The sequence below is a fragment of the Lithobates pipiens genome, unplaced genomic scaffold (assembly GCF_037356315.1).
Source record: "Lithobates pipiens isolate NorthernLeopardFrog02 unplaced genomic scaffold, aLitPip1_a1.2 Scaffold_3, whole genome shotgun sequence".
Classification (NCBI taxonomy): domain Eukaryota; kingdom Metazoa; phylum Chordata; class Amphibia; order Anura; family Ranidae; genus Lithobates; species Lithobates pipiens.
Genome location: NW_027507790.1, coordinates 89,243,208 through 89,263,404, shown reverse-complemented (window position 1 = coordinate 89,263,404; position 20,197 = coordinate 89,243,208). Strand labels below are relative to the sequence as shown.

At 42.7% G+C, this 20,197-nt stretch overlaps 1 protein-coding gene across 2 annotated transcripts in view; it reads right to left on the bottom strand.

Moving 5' to 3' along the window:
• TRAFD1 (TRAF-type zinc finger domain containing 1) overlaps positions 1–20,197 on the bottom strand; it is a 61,397-nt gene that overhangs the window by 6,407 nt on the left and 34,793 nt on the right. For both annotated transcript variants that reach the window (XM_077462031.1, XM_077462032.1), the window contains 6 exons: positions 16,883–17,282; positions 9,892–10,188; positions 6,568–6,638; positions 4,550–4,714; positions 2,535–2,676; positions 421–649 (listed from right to left, as the gene is read on the bottom strand). In XM_077462031.1, coding sequence (XP_077318157.1) covers positions 421–649; positions 2,535–2,676; positions 4,550–4,714; positions 6,568–6,638; positions 9,892–10,188; positions 16,883–17,282 — 1,304 coding nt within the window. The remainder of the gene's footprint in view (positions 1–420; positions 650–2,534; positions 2,677–4,549; positions 4,715–6,567; positions 6,639–9,891; positions 10,189–16,882; positions 17,283–20,197) is intronic.

Below are 20,197 nucleotides of genomic sequence, written 5' to 3'. Positions count from 1 at the left end.
GGATTCACTCAGTCTGACACCATAATCCATCAGAGCCCGAGCCAGCCTCGCAGCAAGCGTGGCAATGTTGCAACCTCACAATTTAAGAGTCATGTACTGTTTTTAACTCTTTTCATCTATTTGAATAAACAGCCAGCAAGCCTATTTAAAAGTATCGGTGGGTTATTGCAGCCATTAGTCATTTGTTCAGTCCAGACTCTGAGTGCTGCAAGTCACTTCCATTTCTTCAGCATTTTAAACCCATGCTACTGGACAGCAGCACGGTTTAGATATACCATTGGGTTTTGTTCATTCATCAGTGCCTGGAACATTTTTTTTATCATTGTCAACTAATTGTAAGATTGCCTTTTTGGGGAGCCATACATAAAAGCCATCAGTGGTATAAAACCTGCATTTTGTACACATGAAAACTAGGTCTACCTATTGGATGCTCTACTAGAAGGTAGGTTGTCATGGCGCTGGTTTCTAAGGAACCTCATATTTTCTTCTTGGTTTCTTCTTCTCGTGTCCTCCAGGATGGGGTTGCGCAGTGTGTTGTTCATTCTTGGCAGCTGGTACCGTTTTTCTGTTAGAAATGATGTTCTCCCAGGAAGTGGTGGTCTAGCTGCATTCTCCCTTAGGTATCGGTTAGTGCCCACACTGGCATCAACTTTAGTTGGTAAGATAAAATGAAAAAAAAAAAAAAGTGATTTAATTTTATACAAAATGTATTAACTAAAAGCCTCTTCTGCTGCTAAACAGAAACCGGACGCTATCCCATCATGATCATAAAACTAGTGGTGGTATTTGTATCTTTAGTTTATGATATATGTGAATAATCTACTAAAAATGACATTGATGGTATTCATTTCAATTCATAAATGTACGCACTTCATGAATCTATCTTTACATTTTTATAAAACTTGCCAATAATGGCAATTGTTTTCTGCTTTGCAAATGCAGCTCATGTGATTGTTGTTGGGCCATTCACGTCATTTTAGGAAGTGACCTTTACCGCCCACCATCAGTGTTTCCATGGTAATGAAAGACAATCTTACCTGGCGGCATGATGTCACTTCCCCTTCCCCCCCCCCCCCACTTCAAGAAGAGGTGGAGGATCAGCTAAGGAAGCCACCATCAATCAAGGGAGGCAGGAAGGGTGAGGGGGTGCGTGGCTATACACAAGCCAAGGAAGATACAGGCACGCTGTGCGCCAACAGTGGGATGGCAGGGAAAGTAAACGGACCATGCTGGCATGGGTCACCTGTCATGCTTAGTATAGTCCGTTTACTACCAGGAAGAGGGGAACTGGTAGGATCAGTCAGGTAATAGAAAAGCACTACAGGCAAAATTGAAATAGTGATATTAAAAAGCTCACCTTAAAATGATTTTTCATTTCTAAGTTTACAAACACTTTAAACTATGAGTTAGTTCTAAAATGGAAAACAAAACAGATAAGCAGGAACAAGAGCCCTTTGTTGTTTATTACCAAGTGTGGTAGCACATAGCAAGCAAATAGAATCCATTTTGTGCTAACCCAGCTTTAAATTCTATGTGGCTGCTACAGGTTAATGTACATGCACATAGTGTTCAAAGTAACAGGTTCACTCTTCTCTATGAAATATAAGCAGCATGTACTGATCTTCCACTTGCTTCCCTGGAATTACAATTCACATCCAGGCAGGTTCAGATTTCTGCGATGTTTTGAACTGCTGAGCAAGTAGAATACTTGGACAGGAACTGTACACACTCCCCCCATTCCTATCGGAGGGTACTCATGCCTGGTCACTGGCTGTTCATTCACCAAACACTACATTGATGGGAAGATTGGGGGGGGGGGGGGTGTCATGTGTTACCCCATAAATAGAAGGACCAGAAGGAAACCGAGAGAAGGCCGGAGCATCCTGCTCATGTTCCATTAGGTAGCTGCTCTAGAGTAGCTTGAACCTATTACTTCTCTCAATATGAGCAATGTATAGATTACATTTAAAATATAGCTAAAGGCAAAACTTTTCTTCTAGTTAGTTTTGGATGGAGTGGAGACACCAGTCTTTTTCTTTACTATCTGTGTCCCCGTTAGGGAGATTCACCCTCTCGATTTGTCCTGTTTTCCATCATCATCAAAAGTGAAACTAAAAGAAAATCTAAAATTTTGGGTTGTCCCCAGAACAGTAAGAGCGAATATCTTCCAATGCGGACAATAGTGACAACCAGGAATTTCCTTGCTTTAGAGCGATTTCTCCTCACTTCCTGTTTTGGCTATTGACAGGAAGTGAAGGGAAATCGCGCCAATGAAACACAGATTGCAGAAAAATAAAAAAATAAACCCCGACAGCGTTTATAACCTTCCCTTACTTTATCCAAATTGGAAAAGAAAGGTTGTGCTTATAGTTCTACTTCAAGAACAGCTCTTTTAGCTGAAAGAAGCTTGACCATCATTGATTATAAATTCTTTGCACATTCAGTTTAGTAAAATAAACTGAAGCTACTGCTACGGTATAGAAAGGTGGTTCTCATCAGTGAAAATATCCTTACAATGCTGTGGCCTCACTAACCTCTTGTGGGACCAAGGCGGGACTGAAAAGTTGATGTTTCATAAGTTCTGTAAGGCTTCTCTTCATGTGTTACATCATCGGGAAGCAGCGCTGGTGTAAAAGCAGAGCTTTTTCCGGAGTCTGGACACTTCTCACACAGATCCTATACCACACAGAAAACTGGTAAGCAACCAAGGATTACAGATAATTGCACCATGGCTATACTGCTACAGTATTCACCAGAAGATCAAGTATATGCAAAATAACATACTCTGCCATATGAGAAAATTAGCCCAGAATGACAAACACTGAGTAAATGTTAGTTGGGCTGATTTCTAAAAAAAAGTTAAAGGGTCTAGGTTTCTCATAGCAACCACCTTCCAATTGCAACTCCTCTTCTGGGAGAAACTAAGCAGACATAATCATTAATTAGGAATATGATCAACAATACTTGCCACTGCCTTTATATTTGAAGGTTGCCTAAGGGATTACGGATGTGCACACCTGATCCTGGTCTACACTGTGGCTCTACATGCGCACTATCCCAGTAGGGGTCAAAGGAGCTGGTGAGTGGGGATCTATGAGGGGGAGCACGCAAATCACCTGTCAAGATTCTGTGAGCACTACAAGTCACCAAGATTTTGTGAGCACTACAAGTCACCTGCAACAACTTATTAAAGCATGAACACTTAACCACATTGGACTGGATGCATTTATGCACCCCTTATAAATGGTGTGATTATTGTAGTGTTTTTGATTCTTGGCGCAACTTTTGTATTTTTTTTGGGGGGGGGGTTCTTTGGGACACTACACAATATATTATAATATATATATATATATATATATATATATATTTATTATACATACACACACACACAGTGTGGGCTCAAGTTTCCGGCTGTAGGCTGATAGTTCTGTTTACACACAGGTGGACCAACCTAATTAGTTACACTCTTGGGGTAAAGCTAGGTGTAACGTATCACTGCGTATTTAATTTATGTTTGAGTTGCTTCAAGCAACTAAAAGAATGACTTGACAGATCACTCTTCAGTATATAGTTAGCGCCATCAGCCCCTTTTTATTTCATCTTTTTATACATCTAGGACTCCCCCTACAGGGGAGTTTTTTGGGGAGGCAGCAAGCTTTCTTAATTCGTCCTAAGCGCGGTACCCCTTTACCTGTATTTAGCAACTCCTCTTCTGCACGCAAAAAAATGAAAGCCATCTGTAAATGGGCAATTTGAGGACTTCAGTGTCTTGCATGGTGACACCAGAGCTGCTGCATACATCATTCTCTTAACTGGAAGAAATGGCTATGATGCGGCAAGTGTATTTGTGGCTGCTCAGTTTGTGCAATAGAATAACATGCTGAAACGACCATGGACAGTCAGCAGCTCTAAGCCCCTATCTGCATGTGTATTCAATTTCACCAATCACCTGCCGCTAGGGACAGATATCTACTCCTGGATGCAATATATTCGAGTCCAGGAGCAGACAAACCGCAGATAAATGCTGTATATGCAGATACAGTATCTCACAAAAGTGAGTACACCCCCTCACATTTTTGTAAATATTTTATATCTTTTCATGTGACAACACTGAAGAAATTACACTTTGCTACAATGTAAAGTAGTGAGTGTACAGCTTACGTACCAATGTAAATTTGCTGTCCCCTCAACATAACATTTTCACTTAGGGGTGTACTCACTTTGACAGCAGTTTAGACATTAATGGCTGTGTGTTGAGTTATTTTGAGGGGACAGCAAATTGACCCATGTTGTCACATGAAAAGATATAAAATATTTACAAAAATGTGGGAGGGGTGTACTCGCTTTTGTGAGATACTGTACATGTTTACAGGCGCAGATAGCCCCGACTCATCAAAATTAAAATGGCATTACAACGCACCAACATATATACACAATTACAAAAGCATTAAACCAGAAGTGGCGTGCACACAGCAATAAATATGCCTGCAGCTAAAATTATCTAAGCCAAAAGTCTTAAGAACACATTAGGCACCAATTTCCACTGTACCTGGTGATGGAAGAGAATTTCTCCCTCCAGCAGTACACCACAGAATTCACAGGGCAGGAGGACCATTTGTGAACTTTGGACAGGTGGGGAGGATGGTCTGACATTTTCTCTAGGAATAGGGGAAAATCTTCTATTGGAGGATGTGGCAGGAAGTCTACATCCAGACTGAAACCGAAAAAAAAGGGGGAAGAATTAGAAGGACAATAAAAACACAGAAACCTTTTTTTTTGTTTTTTCTTAGGTGTCCTATAATACTTATAGTACCTATGTTATAAGCAACCTGCATGTGCCCGCAGGAACTACTGAAACAAGTGAGAATATTGTACTAGATTTGCATTAACAGTCAGCCAGGAAAATGTCACCTCTGGAAATGTGAACCCTAGAACGCCTCCCCCCATGTTCTAGAAATGGGGAGTTTGGAGGTGTTCTGTGACAACACTGCTCCACCATAAGTACTATATAATAGGTGAGCATTATGAACCTTAGAAAAGAAGTGTGTTACTGGCAGGATTGCTAGGTGCAAATGCAAGTAAAAAAAAAAAAAAAAAAAAAGAAAAAAATTCCTGAACTGAATAATGAGCACATAGTAACGTGTGAGCGCCACCGCCACTCACTCCTGGAGTACTCTCAGCACAGCATGTTTAATTATACACCCACAGGAAGTGTGCCAATGACAGGCCAGGCTCACAGGAAATGGGTACAACAATGCTGTTTATTTGCCCAAATAGAACCAGCTGTGGAAGCTGGGGGCAGCACTATATTTATAGGGATGGGTGATGAGCAGTTTTCCCCATATTCTCCCCAGACACTAGATGACCTTGTCCCACTGGCATCCCTTTTGCTGGACCCAAAGCAGTGGTGCCAACAGGGAAAAGTCCCACACTGCAATCACATAGTGCCAAGGTGCTGGCACTGAAAATCATTGATCTGCCAATTTCTATTGTATATTGAGGCATATAATCCCATATTTGCAGATTTGGCAGATTTAAGCGGTCTTGCATTGATCAGACAATGTATGGTTTAAGAGTTGTATGTATTCACAAACACGTGGGAGTCGCATATCACAATCCAAGTGCCTTTTCAAAATGTGGTCCTACTTTAATCTATATTGTACCCTCACTATGACATATATAGCAATTAGCAAACCTCAAAAAAAAAAAAACAATGTTAGAGCAGGGTAAAACAGAGCTGCACCCAAAAAGTGAAGCTCCACATATTTGCATCCTTGAATGCTGCCTATGATACCACGAACACAATCCCCACCTTCAAACATGGAGGTGGAAACATTATGCTTTGGGGGTGTCTTTCTGCTAATGGGACAGGACAACTTCACTGCATCAAAAGGGACGATGGACAGGGCCATGTACTATCAAATCTTGGGCGACAACCTCCTTTCCTTAGCCAGGGCATTGAAAATGGGTCATGGATGTGCATTCCAGCATGACAATGACACAGCCAAGGCAAGGAGTGGCTTAAGAAGCACATTCAGGTTCCGGAGTGGCCTAGCCAGTCTCCAGATCTTAATCCCATTAAAAATATGTGGAGGGAGCTGAATGTTCGAGTTACCAAACGTCAGCCTCAAAACCTTAATGACTTGGAGAGGATCTGCAAGAGATGAGCGGGACAAAATCCCTCCTGAGATGTGTGCAAACCTGGGAGCCAACTTCAAGAAACGGCTGACTTCTGTGATTGCCAACAAGGGTTTTGCCACCAAGTCATGTTTTGCAAAAGGGGTCAAATGCCCTTTTCACTCATTAAAATGCAAATCAATGAATAACTTTTTTGAAATGCATTTTTCTGGAATTTTTTTTTGTTTTGTCTCACTGTTAAAACTTACCATTAAAATTATAGACTAAGCATTTCTTTGTCAGTGGGAAAAAATACAAAATCAGCATGGAATCAAATACTTTTTTCCCCCCTCACTGTAGCAGATTACAGCTTTATATAGGCACAGCTGTGCTGCTAGGCAAGGCAAAAAAAAAAAAAGAAGAAGAAGAAAAGAAGAGTGATAATTGTACCTGATGTAAAATAAGATCCTCCAGAGGGAACAGCTCTTCACAGAACTCGCATGGCAACTGGGTGCTCTCAGCTGGAGAGACAAAGGATACAATGTAAACATATACCACCATGCATGCAACATACTGACAAGCTTCAATACATTTTCCATTGCACTTCAAGATGCGACTCCAGGGAAAAAACAAACAAACATGAAAACAGTCTTAGGTCTTTATTAAAACATAGCCATTAAACATTCACAGTGCTGGAGGAAAAAGTGCTTGCTCCCTTGGAGGTCAAACCTGCTAGGGCAGAAATTACTGCAAGCACTTTCGGTGTCTCCAAATCAGACCTGCACAATTTTCAGAAGGAATTTTTGACCATTCCATTTTACAAGTTGCTTCAGCACACATTTGTAGCGTTGTCTGGTGTGAACAGCTCTATTGAGGTCATTACACAGCATATTTATTGGGTTAAGTTCTGGTCTCTGACTGGGCCACTCCAAAAAGGTGGATTTTCTTTTTCTCAGGCCAATCTGTGGTGGATTTACTTTGATGCTTAGCGTTGTTATCCTGCTAAATCACCCAACTTGTACTAAGCTTTTGCTGGCACACAGTCACCCTGATATTATCCTGTCGAATATTTTGGTAAACTAAGGAATGTATTTTCCCCTCAATGATTGCAAGTGGTCTAGGCCATCCTGCTGGCAGGATGTCTGGAATGTCATCAAATCTGTGTCCTTTTAAGGCCATTTTTAATATTAGAAACAGCCAAAAGTTGCAGGGTGCCAAGTCAGGGGAATCAGGTGGTTGGTGAAGTTTCAGAATGGATTTCTGGGCCAGTAACATGAACACTAAACACATGTGCAAAACACTGTCCTGGTGGAGAATCCACTGGTCAGGTAAAAAAAGGGGAAGGATACCAAATAGGTACCAACAGGTCGGACTTTTAAGGCATTGAAACAAATGAGAAAATAGCGGAAAAATATTGTTTATTAATGAAAAAATACATAGTGTTATAACAGTGTTCAAAATGGATTAAAAATCATATAAAATTACACATTTTGGACATTGAGCCCTTGTGCGTCACGTCTATGCGTTTCACCTTAAAGGCTTCCTCAGGACACAGAAAGGGGTTAAAAGGCGTAACAAGAAAGAGCAGGATAAAACTGTCTTCGGATGTGTTACGTCTCAAGTACAAATGTCACAGCAGCCGGAGAAAGTCCAGATAGGTGGGGAGTGTCTGCCAAGCTGTGGTAAGGTAAACAGCACATGTAGTATGTATAGTACCTCTGCGCCAGCCAAGTAAAAGCAATACAGGGGGAGATGGGATACTGCTGCATGCACTGAAAAAGGGTAAACTCCTGCTCAGATAAGATAAATGTATATATGTAGTAGTGCTGCGCCGTAAATAAAGGGGATGGGGGGGGGGGGGGGGGAAGGAGGATAATATATAATAGAAATTGATAATTAATATAAGTGGGGCAATTGGTGATAGATACTGAAAAGTGAGTCACCGTTATCAAACTGTTGATTGTTATTCACTTTGTGTGTCACTGTAGGGCATACTTGCTCAAATAGAAAAATGTCAAATAATCTTCAGGTTGCACCAGCAGCATTGGCACATTCACTATTATCTGGACTGTTTGATTTTTTTTTAAAGGCACTAGCACTTTATATTATGATATTTTTGCCTGTTTGCACAATTCCAATATATGTATTGCACAGTTCAGTTATGAATGCTTAATAGCCATTATATATAATTTATATGTTTTGTGAGGTTTACAGTGAAATTTTGCACCACTTTAATGTTTTATGAGGATTTTTGCACCATTAAGTTTTGGCACTTTATTTATTACGCTTATTGGTTATAGATTCATATAGGGAAGTTAACCCTTTAGCACATGTGCACTTTGTTTTGTTTTTTTTTTGCTCTGAGGATTATTTGACATTATTCTATTTAAGCAAGTATGCCCTACAGTGACACACAAAGTGAATAACAATCAACAGTTTGATAACGATGACTCACTTTTCAGTATCTATCATCAATTGCCCCACTTATATTAATTATCCATTTCTATTATATATTATCCTCCTTCCCCTCCCCCTATCCCCTTTATTTATATATGGCGCAGCACTACTACATATATACACACACACACACACACACGGTAAACAGCACGTAGCACGTTCAATAAAAGCGAATAGTTGCATATAGCAGGGGCTGATGAAATCTCATGTCACAATGTAGCATATAATGGAACAGCCAGTGAAGCCCAAGTTCTCATCCATTAGTGGAGCTTAATAGACACTGGTAGCAAATAGTGTATCCCAAACAATATAGTCAGCAGCTAAGGATAGATATATATGCTGCGAGACAGAAAAACATGCCCCTGGAAGACAGCCTGACGCTGTGCACATATATATTGTTTGGGATACACTATTTGCTACCAGCGTCTACTAAGCCCCACTAATGGATGGGAACTTGTGCTTCACTGGCTGTTCCATTATATGCTACATCGTGACATGAGATTTCATCAGCCCCTGCTATAAGCAATTATTAAATTATCTTTATTGAACATTCTACGTGCCGTTTACCTTACCACAGCTTGGCAGACACTCCCCACATATCTGGACTTATTCCGGCTGCTGTGACATTTGTACTTGAGACGTAACACATCCAAAGACAGTGAGATTTATCCTGCTCTTTGTTAGGTCTTTGAACCTTTTTCCGTGTCCTGAGGAAGCCTTAACGGCGAAATGCGTAGACACACAAGGGCTCAATGTACAAAATCTATAATTTTATATGATTTTTAATCTATTTTGAACACTGTTATGAAACGATGTATTTTTTCAATAATAAACAATATTTTTCCGCTATTTTCTCATTTGTTTACATGCCTTAAACGTCCGACCCGTTGGTACCTATTTGGTATCTTCCCCTTTTGTTCCCCTTGATATATACGGATGTGGCACTGTGAGAGCTTTTCCCTTTTTCCCTATTTCTTCTACTACAACGATTTCTCTTACACTGAGCCACGCTCACTGCTGCAAGTAGGAATGGTTTTACCTGCTAAAGAGTTAGTTCTGTGTGGCCCGTTTTCAGAACCTGGCAGACCGCACAGCCACGGCATACAAAAGTGAAGGGGATAGAGACAGCAATAAAAAAAATAAATCGATTAAAAGGTTCTAACCCATCCCTTTTCCATTTAAAGCTTTATGTTTTTGGGTTTAAATGGAATTAGGTTTTAAAGGATTTGAATTCAATATTTAGCATTTGGAAAAATAGAAGACAACATATTTCTGACAAAGTATATTTCAAGATAACAGAACAGGGAAAACACTTACAGGAAGAAGTGGGTACATTCAGTTGGTCTGAATCCTCATTGATATTTTTGTTCTCGTGGGATGTCATCCTCTTCATGTTGTCTGAGTACATATTATTCCAGAAGTCGGGATCCCTTCTAGAGAAGGAACTTTCAGGCTCTGAACTGATGCCAGTATTGTTCCCAAGGGTCACAGGCTGGAAGAGATCAGAAAAGGGCGGGATACCAAATGCATCTTCTTGCAACACTCTAAGCACTTCTTCATCCTCTGCCCACTGGTTAGCTGGGACATCATCAAATCCATCTGCCAATGTACTCTCTTTGTCAGGGAAAGAAGTGATGTGAAATGTTATAAAGAATAAAAACAGTGTTTTTTTGTGCTAAAAGATGTCAACTATAAGCAAGGCTGTATTATATTCAGGATGGGAGGGAGGGGGGTTAAAAATGTCCAGGGGCAAGACACAGCTAAAACAATGTAACAGTAAGTCAGTGACCAGTTATTCCATAGATGACTCCTGATGTAAGTTCCATAGATGGAAAAAAGACGTTTGTAGCCTCGGTGTAAAAACCACAGGGATATAAAACTGGCACAAATAGGAGGCAGCACGCTGAAGGGTAGAAGCACCTTAGAGAGAGAAATACAAAAACCAGAGAACAAGCAGCGCCAACCTAAGTGCAGTAGTTTAACACATGCTTTTAATAAGCATAGCAAATGCACTCACTCTGTGTAGAATAAAAGGCAGGCACATCATAAAAGAAATCCAAGGGCACAGGAGGGATTGTCAGTCTACAGGGTCCCGGGTAACGGTCAGAGGATGCTAGTGGCATGCACACGTTCAGAGCATGCATGCTCCTAGCCTCATCCAACCGAGACCGAGACTTGGGACCCTGCGGACTGACGATCCCTCCTCCTCCAGTGTGAGAAAATCGTCTCCTATGGATCCCTGCTGTCCATTTGACTATTTTATGATGTGCCTTTCTTTATTCTACACAGAGTGCGTGTATTTGCTATTGTTATTAAAAGCATGTGTTAACCTACTGCACTTGGCGCTGCTTGTTCTCTGGTAGATGTGAAATGTTATATGCAGATTATCCCTTAGGTCAGTTAACATGACAAATTAATGAAACAAAATTATCTATTGTGCAATAAAAAAAATAAAAAAACTTGGCATGCCTTCTGCTACTTGAACAATCTCATGTACCCCTTTCTAACGTTTCCCGATTCTGAATCTCCCTCTTTTCACCAGGTTCCACAAAGGGTTTATGCTGGTACAGGATTTTTTTATCTGTTCACACCTTCCCAATCTGGGCTTCACAACAAGAAACTCACGAGGCACCCCCCCTGTGAATCTTTCCATTACACAAAACTACCACTTTCCTTTTCTGAAAATGAATTTCAAAACATGCATGTCAACTTGAGGACTCATCTCTGCCATTTATGCCACTTTGAACAGACGGAATTGTATATCGTTCATACCCTACGTGGCACAAGACCTTGCGACTTTAACCACTTCCCAGCTATAGGACATCCTTAGGTTGAAGTGGTGATATCTGGATGATGCCTGATAGCTACAGGAATAGGCCACCCTCTGCTACCACTCTGAGCCTCTCCTGTGCAATTGGGAAGTCAGAGATCCGATGCTGGATTACCATAGAGCTGGCTGAGGATTGGATGGTCCCCGGCTATCTCTGACCCTGGCAGGCCAGAAACAACGTCATAACATCACTTCTGGTGCAGATTTTAGTCTCGTCTGTCCAGAACACCTTTTTCCACATGGCCTCAGAATCTTCAAGGTGCATTAAGACGCCTTTCACTCTAAGGGCGTTTTACAGGAACTATAGCATTAAAAATAGCACCTGCAATCAGCCTTCAAACAGCTGCTTCATTGTCTCTAATGGAGCGCTGGCAGGATGTCAGAAAAAGTCCTGCCAGCAGCTTCTTTGGAGCTGTGTGTTTACCGCTCCTCCACCGCTGCTCCCCATTGAAATCAATGGGGCAGCGTGGCTATACCACTGGCAAAACGCTGCTATTGCAGTGAATTGCGGGTGGTTTTAACCCTTTCTCTGCCACTAATGGGGGTTAAAAGTGCCCCACTAGCGGCCAAAATGCACAGCAAATCCGACAGTAAAACACAGCTAAAAATAGCGGCATTTTACCGCCGATGCTATGGGCGGCTCTGTGTGAAAGGGCTCTTAAGGTGGTCAGATGAGACTAAAATTTAATTGGGGGGGGGCGTGTCTGGATATGAAGCAGAGTGGACATGTGGTGGCTTAGCTCCGCTTCTGCCTTATCCTTTCCATCATCCTGACAAAGGGTTTCCTGCTCATTTACTAAACGACAGGTACCCGAGGGACCCTGCTCCGCACCTGACCGGTTCCTCCTAGATGGCTCCGGGGCGCTGCAAGTACGGAAAACATCCACCGCCTCCAGCCTGCTCTCCAACATCAGCAGCCATCTTGCCTGCGCGCTATTCTCCCCTCTCCTCATCCTGTGTAGTGGTGAGCACTCAGACGACGGGTGCAGGCATGGGGGACGTGGCGCCATCTAACACAGACCTCATGGCGGCAATCACCTCGATAAAGGAGACGCTCACCACAAAGATAGACGCAGTGTCTGTGTAGGAGAGTCTCCTTCGTCATGATATGGACAGATTCCGGTCCCGGATATCAGAGGCAGAGTCCCGCATCTCTCAGGTGGGAGGACACAGTGAGGGTGGACTTGAGAGAATTGAGAATACTGCAAAAACAGGTACAGTCTCTGTAAGAGAAATCCATTGATAATGAAAATAGACTCAAGAGGAACAATCTGCGGGTGGTGGGTCTCCCTAAAAGGGGCGGGGGGACCAATACTGCCGAGTTTGCTGAGAAGTTTCTCACCATCCTGCTAGGCCTCAAGGATCTCCTCCCTATGTTTGGGGTGCCACCTAGACCCTTCCTGCTCAGGCTCTTAAATTATCGTAACAGAGACAGAATATGCTTGCTGCTGCCAGAAAGGCCGGGGAGCTTAGAAACGACAACTCTAGGATTTCCTTATACCCTGATTATTCTCCCAAAATTCAATGACGCCGCTCCTTCACTCAGGTACGAAAAACGCCTCAGGGAGTGCAACCTAAAATACAGCCTCCTGTAACCCAGCAAGCTTCGGGTGGTTGATGGCGACTCCACTCGTTACTTCGAGATACCTGCTGCAGCAGCTGCCTGGCTTGCCTCCGTTGATTTGAGTAAGCCCTCCGTGCTTATCTACTGCTTCACCTCCACCTCTTACTCATCGGTTCCTGGTATCCTGATCTTCACCCCCTTATGCACCAGAAGCGGCGCACCATGGACCCACCATAGTACCACAGAGACCCCTGTTACTCCTCATCACCTTCCCCACATCTTGGATCCCTCCTCTTGTGCCAAGATGGATATCCCGGGAACCGCTTCATCCTCTCCTGGCTCGGCGGGCTGGCTTCTAGGGGTCCTCGTGGCCTGAAGATCTCATGCAGGTTTCAGTTTTGGGACTAAACCCTGCATGGGTTCTTACAGCTCTCTGGCCCTTTTTTGTTTTTTTGGCCTCTGAGCTAGGTTTGTATGTCTGGGTAGGGAGTTCTTTGTTCTGGGGAGAGGGATTTCTTTATTTTGATGCTCCAACTATAAAATGTGATGCACAACTGTATTGCTGGAATCGAACTCTAATGTCTACATTTGCCACTTTCAGGTCCACTAATGAGCCCTGGTTGTCTAGGTTTATCCTTCTCCCGTCTCCCCCTGGTGTTCCATGATGGCTCCTTCAGATACTGAGCTGTTGACCATTCTTTCATGGAACGTCAGGGGGCTTAACTCCAAATATAAAAACTGTCATTACTGTTTCAATATTTAAAACTGCACAATACTCACATTGTGCTGCTGCAAGAGACTCATTTGACTGGTAGTAAGGTACTGGCTCAGAAAAAACCCTGGGTACAGAGGGCGCTCCACAGGACCTACTCATCATACTCATGGGGGTCTCTATCCTGATTATTAAACGTATACCTTGAGCAACTCATGATGTTCATTTAGACCCCCAGGGAAAATTTATTATGGTGGTGTTGTGTTTAACAAAAATATGTTATTGTGAATAGTTATCTGCCTCCCCTGAGCCAGACACAGGTTCTTTACACGTTGCATGAGAGGCTGGCTCCGCATTGCCCTGCGCATGTCCTGTTAATGGGAGACTTTAATGCCACACTGTCTCAGTAACTAGATAGACCTACTCCCCCAACTTACCTTTAACTTTGATCTTGGTATGTGGGCTCAGGTGGCCGACTTCCGGGAGGCCTGGAGGTGGCTTCACCCACAGGACATAACGTACTCTTGCTTTTCAGCAACGTTTAAAACCTCATCCCAAATTAACTTGGCTTTTGCCAAATCCCCCCTTTTGGCAGACATTCAAGAGGCTAGTTACCTTCCCTCTGACCTGTCATCAGCACATGCGCACTGGGGAAAACTGAAGCAATGGCACCTATGTGCCATTGCTGCAGTCTCCGTGCCATTACCGGGGCTCCCATGTGCATGCATGGGAGTGACGTCATTGCGGCTCCGGCCAATCACAGCACCGGACCCGCGATACCCAGAAGTAACTGCAGGACGACATGTCGGCGGCCAGAGGGGGAGCGACGAGGACCACTTGCGGGGGCTTTGCTCTGAGGTAAGTAATACATAATGAGCTAGTAGGCTATGCCTACTAGCTCATTATGCCTTTTTCTTGCAGGGTTTTTTTTTTTGTTTTTTTGTTTAAGAGGGTTCATTTCCTCTTTAAAGGGATGCTTCCAGATTTCAATAAACCCCACGCCCGCATACCCGGACAACCACCAGCTAGTGTTGTCGAGAAAGAGGCCCTTGTCTTCATCAGCAAGGTGCTTTGGGGGGGCGCAGACAGCTTCCCGGCCCCCTGCTTAGCAACCAGCTATATACAGTGGTAAAATAAGAACCGGAAAACACTTCAAAAATTAAAAATGCACCACTTGTGTTTGCGATGCAGCTCCATTGAAGTCTATTAGCCGCAAATCACAGGAAAAAAGTTCTGCGACTCCTTCCAAAAACATACCGGCCACAAAACGCATAGATGTGAACTAGTATCCTAGGAAACCATGTTAAATGGACTGTAGTGCATTTCTGCAAACCGCAAAACACATAGGTGTGAACGTAGGATTAAACCACATTGTAAATTTCTGGAATGACTTGAAGACCGCAGTCCATAAATGTCATCAAATTTAACTGAACTTGGGCAGTTCTGCAAAGGAACTATGAGGAACCGACAGATTCAGAGAGACACACTGACAGATGTCCATGTGGAGAGGTGTAGGAACTGCAAGAAGAGAGCCTGTGGAGCTTATCAGTACAGTGGGGAGGCTGTCGTGGTGGGAGAGTGCTACCTAGGAGATGTTTCAACACTCTCCCACCACTCTGCTACCTGGTCAAATTTTTCTGTGCGATTGCTTGCATGCTGCAAACCTGAGGAGCTGTGCACCTGTTTTTCATTCCAGATGAGGATCTACAGAAATCCCCACTGTACCTCAGGCTCTCTCCTTCCAGTCGAAGTGAAATTCAGAGGGCAATGGACAAGCAGTGAGGAGGTGTTATAGCCCTATAATGCTGCACTACTGTGCTGCAATCACGTGCTTAGCATGCGGTTGAACTCAATGGGCAAGACTGAGAAGCAGTGCCCCTTTATCAAACTCTGCAGCCGAAGCTGAAAATGCAGCAGCATGTTAACATCCCTGTTTAGCTGTTAACAGTTGGGGTGCGCAGCCGGGGGGGGGGGGGGGGGCAGTCTAACCGACCATATTTACCAACCCCCACCCCGCCATCTGAAAGACCCATCTCATAAGCAGTTCTATTATTCCTAGTGGTAGGCATTTGTCTTCTATATGTTTACATGCTTAAGGACCTACACAGGTCCAAAATTAATACGGAGCAGAATAAGTTTGGCCCTTCACAAGAGTTCAGGTTTCTCTGGCTTCGGAAAATCTTCTGGACCACCCCTAGTTAAGAACACTAAGCAGGGAAGACAATTGGTCATGATATCCATTCACAGCTATCAGGTTTCTCTAGACACCTCAGACAAAAGGTTGGAGCATCCATTTATACCCATCAGGTTTCTCTAGGCATCCCAGACAAGGTCAGTAGGTGCATTTAGAACTACCATGCTCCCAGAAAAATAAGGAAATAAACTATGTATTAGGTGCATAAGGAGTTCTTTTGGCGATAAGGGATTGGGACATGTGGGGAGGTCCAGCCACCAGTGGTGCAAAGAGGGAGAAAGGAAAGTGGTGGCGGGAGGTGTGCGGTTCATGTGGAGAGGAGTGGCTCAGGTATGGTTAAAACAAGGGGTAGTGGCTTGGTTGTTTTTGACACGAGTATCTGTACCATATTGTTTTCCCCCATTCTATTTTCATACACTTAAAAGAAAAAAAAAAAAAGAAAGAAAAAAAAAAAAAAAAAAGGGGGGGTTGCATTGGTGACCGCACCTTATGGAAATGCTGTTGCCTGGATATCACACTACAAAATTTTGGAGCCGCTAAAACAAGTATACCAATAAGGAATTCTGACTTTTCTACAGTTCATTGCTGTATACTTTGTCGTGTCAGTGATTCCATTACGGCATTACTAGCAGCAAAAACACTAAAATGTAACTGAATGAGGAGTGTTGGGTTCCCATTTACAATGATGAAATGCATTACAATGTGTACTGCATATTACTGGTACCTCAAAATCTGTACTGTAGTCTCAGGGACAGGCGTAATTTTTGATGTGGTTAAAGACGTCCTTTGGAAAACATTCAAGGATGACAGAACGTAAATAATTACCCAAGACCACCATCAACATTACCATGCTTCCATTTCCTTGCTTGTTTTCTATGAGCATTGATAATGAATTATGACAGAGCTGAGGCAATAGATACAGTACACATGCAATCAAACACATAATTGAAGGTTCACGTCAATAGATTTGATGAGAAGCCAATGGGTTCTAACAGCCAAGAAACTGACCTCTGTTCTGTTCTCTCCTCTTGTTTCGTTCAGCTTCCTCATTTGAGGTCTTAAAAGATCGCGTTAAAACAGAATTCCCGTAAAATCTTGCAGGCACATGTTTAGGAATTCGAGAAAACATATCATCTGTGAATGTGTTCCTAGATCGAAATCTGTCAAACCAAGCGTCTTCATAGACAGGATCCCTATCGCTCTGTGCTCTGGCTGGCTTTTTTGGTTCTGTTACTTTGCCGCACACAGCAGGATGGTCCTTTAAGTCTTTGGTCATGACACTGGATCCACATTTCTCACATCGCTCCGTCCGAGCTCCACAATACGCTTCATGCTCTCCAAGCTTATTAAAGGCCAGCTCTAGGTCACAAAACTGGCATATGACCAGGCGGAGGGGACAAGAAGAGCGCTACAAAATGAAATCAGAGTAAAATCATGTAGAACAGTTTTTAGTATAAATTGATCTATTTTATCAAATAGTTTAAAAGAATTGCCATCCCTATTGCCGCATATCAACTAAAACAGATAGGATGTCAGCAGAAAATGACAGCTGGATAAGACAATTACATCTGATTGGCACCCAACTATAATTGTATGTTTTTTTTTCCTGTTACCTTAATGGTTTAAAATGTATTTAATATAAAAGCAGGGCCGATTTATCAAAACTGAAGCAACTAACTGCCTTTCTTTTGTTCACCGATAAAATAACTAGGAATCTCCTTACGTGCATTTTTGGACCAGTTTTCTTTGTTCCAGTTTAGATACATCAGCCCTTCAATCAACCTATCTACTATCAACCTATCTACTCTAGGAAGTTGAAGTTTATATACACTCAAGATTTCGCATGACATTACACAGGAATGAATCAATTCAGATTCCCGGTTTCCAATTCCTAGCTAGACAAGGAACTTTCTTTATGGTACTACCCACAATCATGGAGGCTCCACTTTTTAAATTGAAATCCTCTCAAATATGGACAATTTCTAGAAAACAAAACAGCAACAGAAAGGCAAGCACATATTTACTCATAAGACGGCAAGCATTTCTCCATCATAGGCAGTATGACAATTTCAAAGACTGGAAGCCAAATATTTTATATAAAATATTTTTAGAAATCTGTAAGGCTGAATTCACACTGTCTTTTTTTAATAAGGCTTGCCTGTAGGTACAGTGACTGTCTCCTAAATTTGCACAGTTTAGGAGATATTCACACTACATGCAGCCGATGACATCCGCTGGAGGGCTCCGTTCTAGGGTAAGTATTCCATAATGTGCTAGTATGCAATGCATACTAGCACATTATGCCATTGTCTTGTTTACTACCGCTAAAAATGTGTGGATAGAGAGAGAGAGAGATGATAGGAGATATATATATATATATATATATTATATTATATTATATTATATATCTCTCTATATTTTTTTTTTTTTTTTAACAACCACCAACTTTTTTTGTAGGTACATAAAATAGTACATTTTTTGTAGGAGCCTGGAAAGCATTGCACCCTCAATCAGCAGATCACGGGATCACAGACTGTCAGTGTAAGCTGTCTGCCCATGCATTGTAAGAAAGGAAGCATTCACAGGCGCCCTGGTGGTTCACTGAGCACTACAAGCGGACAGCCGCAAATGCCGTCCATACTTGTAGTTCATTCATTTACAGAACTTTGAATGAATGAGGCAGTCGTGTGGGCCCTGCATAGCCTCGCTATTTTCAAATGGTGACAGTAGGTACAGGGAGCAGATCCCCAGTCTCCTGTCACAGGGCATACAGGGCTCGGAGCAGCTGTAGGATCAGGATTATGTTACATGTTCCATGCTAAAAAACACATGGAACAGTGAACATGTTCCCGAAGGTACATATTTTCTTTAAAGCAGCCCATCTCAGGGGTGCCAAAAAAGGGCACACATTTTTGTAATGCAGCGATTTGTAATCTGCATTGTGTTAAAAACAGAACTAAAACCCAATCGATTTAACGGTTGCAAAAGCAAATTCTTGTCTCACTTTTTTGAGCTCTCAACCACACAAGCATCATTGCCGATGCAGATCAAAACAAGGGCTAAGAAAGGAGCTTCCTTGGCTGAAAAGGATAGGAGGGTTTAGTTCTGATTTAAGGCAGTAAATTCAATTGAATGGGCTGCCTAACATACTAAAAAGGTGCATGCACTTTTTTTGTAATGCAGCATATGGTAGTGCAATACTATGCATTGAGGCGCGCTGCAGTGCAGGAGAGTTGGGGAGTCAAAGAATATATGGCACTGCAGCACACCTTACCACAATGAACAGGTGTCACCACCATAAAAATAGAGGTTAAAAGGGGTTGTAAGGTCAGGTTTTTTTGAATCTTAATGCATTGCATGTGTGCAGCAGCCTCCCCCCCGCAAACTTTCCCGAGCCCCACCTCTGTCCAGCGATGTCAATGATTGTCCAGCCATCCGAGATTCTTCCTTCCTGATTGGCTGACGCAGCAGCGGCGCCATTGGCTGCTGCCAGACAGCTAGCTAGCCAATCAGGAGAGAGAGGTGGTGGGGCCAGGTCAGGGCTCAGTGTCTGAATGGGCACAGGGAGCTGTGACTCTGCTCAAGTGCCCTCATAGCAAGCTGCTTGCTGTGGGGGCACTGAACAGGAGGGAGGGGCCAGAATCACAGAAGAGGGACCTGAGAAGAGGAGGATCCAGGCTGCTCTGTGCAAATCCACAGCAACAAGGCAGGGAAGTAGAAAAAAAATTTCCTCGAAAAATAACAAAGGAGACTTTAAGCATACACCCATGCGAGGGCCATGCTTTACCCGTATGGGATGCACAGGTGTCCGTGCATTCACGTGTAAGCAGTCCCATTAATGTTAATAGGGACACAGCCACTGCTCCCAATTTGACAGGAGTCTAGGCGCGGGTATTCGTTTCCAAAAGCAAACTAGGATTGGCTTCATAGAATTTTCTCTGTCTAGAACATTAGACTTCTCACTTTTACTTTTTGTTTGAAACTGTTTCACTGCTGAATGTCTGGGAGTTTCCACTGGCTACAAGTGCAAACATTAACACGCATATAAGTTAAGAAACCAAGGCCGAAACAAAGCATAACTGGCTTTATCATAAGCTTTACACCACAATGGAGTATAGCAGTGGTTCTCAACCTCAGTCTTCAAGTAACCCCAACGGGCAATGTTTTTAGGTTTTCCTTTACTTTGCACAGCTGCTTTAAATCAATGACATGGTATTGATAAGAGCTATTTTATCTAAGGGAACTTCCCAAAACATGACCCGTTGGGGGTACTTGAGGACTGAGGTCGAGAACCACTGCAGTATAGCATATCAATAACTTAAC